The sequence below is a fragment of the Centrocercus urophasianus genome, unplaced genomic scaffold (assembly GCF_019232065.1).
Source record: "Centrocercus urophasianus isolate 14NV4802_14NV808 unplaced genomic scaffold, USGS_Curo_1.0 seq_73, whole genome shotgun sequence".
Taxonomy (NCBI): Eukaryota; Metazoa; Chordata; class Aves; order Galliformes; family Phasianidae; genus Centrocercus; species Centrocercus urophasianus.
The window spans coordinates 5024851-5030935 of NW_024885344.1; the positions used below are offsets into that span (position 1 = coordinate 5024851).

At 39.5% G+C, this 6085-nt stretch overlaps 1 protein-coding gene across 1 annotated transcript in view; it reads right to left on the bottom strand.

Annotated features, from left to right (window-relative positions):
• Positions 1 to 6085, bottom strand: part of STAB2 (stabilin 2) — a 78841-nt gene that overhangs the window by 71513 nt on the left and 1243 nt on the right. The window contains exons 2-3 of the mRNA XM_042837639.1: positions 3237 to 3370; positions 2371 to 2486 (exon numbers count right to left, since the gene is read on the bottom strand). Of these exons, the coding sequence (XP_042693573.1) occupies positions 2371 to 2486; positions 3237 to 3370 (250 nt within the window). The remainder of the gene's footprint in view (positions 1 to 2370; positions 2487 to 3236; positions 3371 to 6085) is intronic.

Consider the following 6085-nt stretch of genomic DNA (forward strand, 5'->3'; position numbering starts at 1 on the left):
CCAACCCCAGCGTTTGAGTGAACTGAGAGCTTTATTCAGCTTTCCTAACTATTTTCAAAGGCAGCCCCTTCTTGGATTACTTGTCTTCATTGGGATCCCCACAGACAACAGCATTGAGACATGCAAACACGTGCCCAGAGTGGAAACCTGAGCTGGGGTAGGGGGAGCTCCCACTGAGGACCATCAGTGACTGATGTTGGGCACAAAAACTACACCAGCTTTGGCTTCTGTGGGTGGATTAGATGGAGGGGACTCTCCCTGGAAACAACTCCCTCTACAAAGCCATATTCTTTGGCCTGGTGTTGTCACTTATATTCTTTCAAGGCAGGTGCAAGATGGCAGTGCTAAAAGGCTGTGCTCTTTTCCCCTGTGCTGATCCCTTTTTTCCTGATGCCTATTAACAAAGAGGTGGCTCATTTCTTAAGGGTCACAGTAGGAAAGGATGCAGACAAAACATATTTCATTCATACCATGTGTAGCAGTAAGGGCTATCATTTAAGGAAGTCAGAGAACTATTTAAGAGCTAATTTTGTCATTGCCATCAGATGTCAAAGGTGAAGTAAACTCCTAGTCAGGGATTTTTCTTCAGCTTCAGGAAGGACCTGCTTTCCTCCAAACATTTCAAGGCATGCTGCACATTCTTAGAGAGATTGCGATAATGCAGAGAGCTGTTTTCTTCCTCCAAATGACAGCAGAAACAATTCTGTGACCTTAATTTTCAGAAACATTGGTTTTTGGGGCTAAGAAGCTTGCCTGAAGGAAGAGGGAGCCTCCTTGCCTCTATGGCCTCCTTGTTTCTGCACCCTCTGTCTGCAGCAAAGCAGAACTCATCATCCATTCTGAAAACATCCATACACCTCACGTGGCCTCATGCAACACCCTGAAGTATGGGATGATCAAATGTTCTCCCTCTGGACACTGAATTTCCATTTCCTTTGGGAAAATGGTACATCACTGCACTAGTGCGTATCTTCAGAGGAAGACTGCATTTCACTCTACACTCCTATTTATTTCTACAGAAGTAACTGTAAATAGGAATTAAAATTTTTATATTTATTTATTATTTTGTTTGAGAAGATAAATGTCTGCTATTTAAACCACAGTGTGGGTGACACTAAGATTATTTATCTATTTTGTGGACAGAAAGAATTTACAGATATTGAAGCGGACACTGACTCTGTTTCCTAAAGCAGGAAATGCTCTCTGTGGGCAGGGAAACATCCTCTGCAGGTCTTGGTGCCTGTTTCAGTAACCTGAAATTTAGAGTACTTGTGGAGATGCTGAAAGATTCTTCCTGAGGAAGGGACTGCTGGAGGAGTGGCGCTCCTAATTGTCGCTTCTTGAGTAATGGCCTTGAACTTTTGCTGGCTGTTCAAAAATAACTGAAAAAAAAAAGACCCTTCTAGATCAGGAAGTAAAGAGTTAAATATATTGAGAAATACTTTAGATTCAGGAAAGGACATTTCTGACCTAACATTAGAACTTAAAAATTTTCTGTTTGAAAACTTCAATTTTCAAAATCTATTATGGGGATTCTCCCAGTTGAAGGAGATCAACATTGGCAAAGACTCATGTGGGGTGTTGGGTCCAGTTCTGGGTCCTCCGTACAAGACAGGAGTGGGCATGCTGGAAATAGTCCAATGGAAGGCTACCAAGATGATGAAGGCATGTAAGCATCTATTCTGGATGGAGAGGCTGAGAAGGCTGGGGTTGTTCAGCCTGGAGAAAAGGAGGCTCAGGGGGATCTCATCAGTATCCTAAAGTACCCCAAGGAAAGATGTAAAGAGGACAGGGCGAGGCTCTTTTCATTGACCCCTAGTGCCTAGGCAAGAGACAGTAGTCACAGACTTGAGCACAGAAAGTTCCGTCTGAAGATCAGGAAAGACTTCATTACAGTATGGTTTTGGAGCACTGGTACAGGTTATCAAGAAAGGTTGTAGAGTTTCCTCCTTAGAGAGCTTCAGAAGCCATCTGGACATTGTCCTGAGCACCCTGCTTTGGGTGGCCATGCTTGAACAGGGGTTGGACCAGATAGCTCCAGTCACCCCTGCCCACTTCAGCTATTGTGTAATATGCAAAAAGTCGTTTTGCAGACATTGGCTGAAATTATTTGTTTTGAAGATCTCAAAATCCATGGAGCTCCTGAATTTTGGGAAACGTTCAAGTAATTATTCTTTCTAAAATAATCTCTGGATATGTGTTGTTTTGTTTTGTTTTTTCTCCAAAACCTCCAATTTTTGGACAAATAGCGCTGTATATTTCTGAGCCTGTAGTAAGCTCTGAAAAGCGTAATTCTTATGGAAATAATTTCTGAAAGCAAGAAAAGCCAATTCTTTATTTCTATTCAAATTCTATCTGAAAAGAGTTTACCTGCGCAGTCTGGGCCCCAGTATCCCTGGCAGCACTCTGGTTGTTGAATTTCCTTCATACAAGAATGCCGGCATCCAGGTAAAGAAAGACTGTGTGATCTAATTTCTAGATAGTACCTAAGGAAAAGAAATTGGAACAATGCTAAAGCACATAAAAGACTTCTGTGGGGAAAAATGAAATTCCCAATCTCCTCCTTCTCTTTAAATGTCAGAGAAGAGCCCTTCAAATTTAGTTGTATTAATGTAATGTAATTCATCAAAATATACTTGCATATCAAGGGCTAAAAACATCCTTGCAGCTCTGCCCTTTGCGTAGTATATTTATATTTTATTCAATTCTACAGTCTTAACAAAGCAATTTTATCTATTTGGGTTTGAGGTAGCATTTAATTTTTTTCTTTTTTTTTAAATATCAAGGTTCTTTTAAATGCTAAGTTCAAAGTAGATATTTCATCTTCCCTAAACGTTGCTTTTCTCTTCAGAAAAATATCAGATTTCTTTTGAGATACTTCTTCCTGCTCTGTCTACACTTCTACACAGTATCTGGAAGTTTAAAATATCTGTTGTATGCTATAATTCATCTGAAGTATGCAGAATAAATGAGGAAGACATCTTATGATACCACTCAAAGCAAAATCTCTTAGGCATTGATATCAATGTTTATCTTCCTCTGATGTAATTTGTTGATTAACTTTAGACATAGATGCTTGAATTCTAGTGCTGGTGAAGCCAGTAAATGTTGTCTGTAAATAAATTTCAGTGTTCATTAAGGAAATCACATGGGACAGATTGTTCATAATACAAATCAATCTATTCTAATCCCTTGAGAACAGTGCTCATGGTAAAAACCTCTGACAGAAGAAATACCTGCAGTCTGGTATCCCAGTCCCATTGGTAATTTTGATGTAGCCAGCAGGGCACCGGGTTTCAAGGTTTAGAGAGCAAGGTGTACATTGAGTTTCCATTTGAACGAGCAGCTTTTGATCACATCGCTTCTTCATCTGTTTTAGGAAAAGATTAATTAAAAAGGAGGAAAGGGTGTCTCAGTTGATCTAACTCTGCCTCCAGTGGCTTTGCTGACAAGTGACCGATGTAGCTCAGCTTTATTCTCAGTCACAGGCTCTGTCCTGTCAGCAGATATGAACTGCAGCTCTGGGGCTGAACTAGGCAGTGTATCACTTACCAGGGCTTTTCAGTAGCCTTCTCTTCGTGAAGTACATTCAATACATTCATGCAGGATAAACCCTATTTCTATTAGCAACACTTTATCCAATAAATGCTAAATCGAGCAGTTTTAAAAGAGGGATTACCAAGAGAGCAACAGCCTATGGATTATTAATTCCAAAACTGCCTCACAATCCCAAAGCAGGACAGACGAAGATGTGTTGGCAAGTGTCTCCTGTATCAGCGTTGAAACCAAACATGAGGTGTGGACGAAAATGCTTGTGCTTCTGTGCACGCTGAACATGGCACAAGCCTTTGGTCTTTTCAAAAGGCAGATGTCTTGTTATCAGCACTTCTGTACTGAACTGGAGGATAAAGGATGATGGAGCACACTGAGAAATACAGCCTTGTCTTTTTTTTTTCCCTACCTGGAGAAAATCACAACTCAGCTTAGGAAACCTCACCATAGACTTCCAGCTTAAATACCAAGGCCTCATGCTTCTTGGCTTGTTGTTTCAGGAATACAAAATCTTACAAATGAATTGCGATGATATCAAAAAGGAGAAAAGGCTTAGGGCAGTGTCACAGTGATGGTACTGTGCCTTGTAGCTTTAGAAATGAAAGTTTTGAAAACATCTATATACCCAAAATGGTCTCCTTCTTGCTACTAAAAGTCACTCTGTTTAAAAGCAAAAAGACTATGCTCAGCCCCGTTCAATGCTGTCTTCTAATTAAGTGTTTCTAGAAGTGAGTTCATAATTCACAGTGAAGAGAAGTAAGGTAATACAAGATATGGTTTTTAAGAGCCAACAGAAAATAATAAATGAAGCTATCGTTACAGGAGAGGAAGTATTGTGAAGTGCTCTATTTTCTTGTTCAAGATACCAACTCACTGAAGCAGTACTGACCACACAGACTTCCTATCTGATCCCGGGTGATTGAAGTGAAATCTCTGAATGGGTTTTCAATTAACTAGTTACTTAGTCAATTAAGACAGTGTCTGAAGTGCTGCCAGATCAACCCAAGGAAATGCTTAATGTTCATCTTGAAAAACTGTACCTGCCCACTGCTTATGTGCATGGTTATGTGTATGCATGTAAGGGCCAGTTACAGCAGCAGCATTGGTTCTGGAATATTTTTGTAAGTTAGTAGCAGTCTGTTAAGATTATAAATTAGCTTCACAGATTATAAAGCCAGAAGGACAATATACTTGAAGAGCATACAGGACACTGAAGGTTCTAGTGTAAAATTTAGATCAAGCAAGATCTCTTAGAAAGCACTTACTTGATTTCGGAATGGTCAGTTGAGGAGAGACAAGTGTGGTATGTTGTGTCTATCGTAATTCATTGGTGAATGTTTTGCTTCAGTCTCCTGTTGTTGCTTTTCTAGGTTGCATGTGCTAAGAAGCACATGTGGGATTCTGCAGAAGCTTGCAGTTGGCCTTGGTGGATACACTGGCACACAGGGTAAGGTTTCTGTGTGTGCTGCACCCTGGTATTCTGACATGAAGTCCTCACTCCACAGATTTCCCCTCATTGTTGGTTATCATTCCTTTTCTTGTGATAGTAGCATGTTTTGGTAATGAAGATTGTGAGAATGTGTCTCAGACACTGATAAGGATATTTAGTTACACGAGCTTTGAGGAACTCTCCTTGATTCTGATCACCCACTTGTAGGTACATTTCAAGATCTACTTAGTTGCCAGTTTTCAGTCTTCATAAGTGTACGGTTGAAATCTGATTTGGGCAGCTTTCAGGTAGAATTATAATTGGGTGGTGAAACCTCTTTGTGCAGAGCAGAGGCATTTCAGGAACTTTTGAATTAAAAAGGAGACCCTTCTCCGGATTTTTGAGCTGTAATGCAGATACAGCTCGATGATACACTTGGCCAAGCAGCCGCTTCTGAGCAGAAGCCTTTCAAAGCACTGATTGTCACAAGGCATTAGATGGGCCCAGCCTCAATGAGAGACCCTGTATGCACCAGAAGAAGGACCAATGCCATAAAAACAAAATCCAGATACCTCAGCTCCTTTCTACCGAGTCGAACTGATATCATTAATGTTGAAGAATCCTCCTAAAATCAGAGCCTTGGCTGATTTTCCCAAGTCTTTAAACAAGTTCTACTTAAGCCAGGCTCCTCACACGTATTTGGGGGAAGCAATCAGGACTGAGGTTATGTGAACTGCTGGGCTTGTAAGATAATAAAGTTTAGACTTGAAAATCTACTGATAGGAAAACCTAAAATTATCTCACTGCATCAGTTTTCATCAAAATGGGATGCCCCGAAATTTTATTTTTGGAACAAGAAAATTGAAAAAGATATTATAGAAGATAACAGCTAAATAAACATAAGTTATACCCTTTCCCTACCACCAGCAATAAACTATTTTAAAATAGTAGTGTAATATTCACTTTTTCCTATTTGTTCCTGTTCTCTTTTTTGCCATTAGGGGAAAAAAAAAAAAAAAAAAAAAAAAAAAAAAAAAATTTTTTAATCAAAAAAAAAAAAAAAAAAAAAAACCAAAAAATTTTTTTTAAAAAAAAAAAATAATT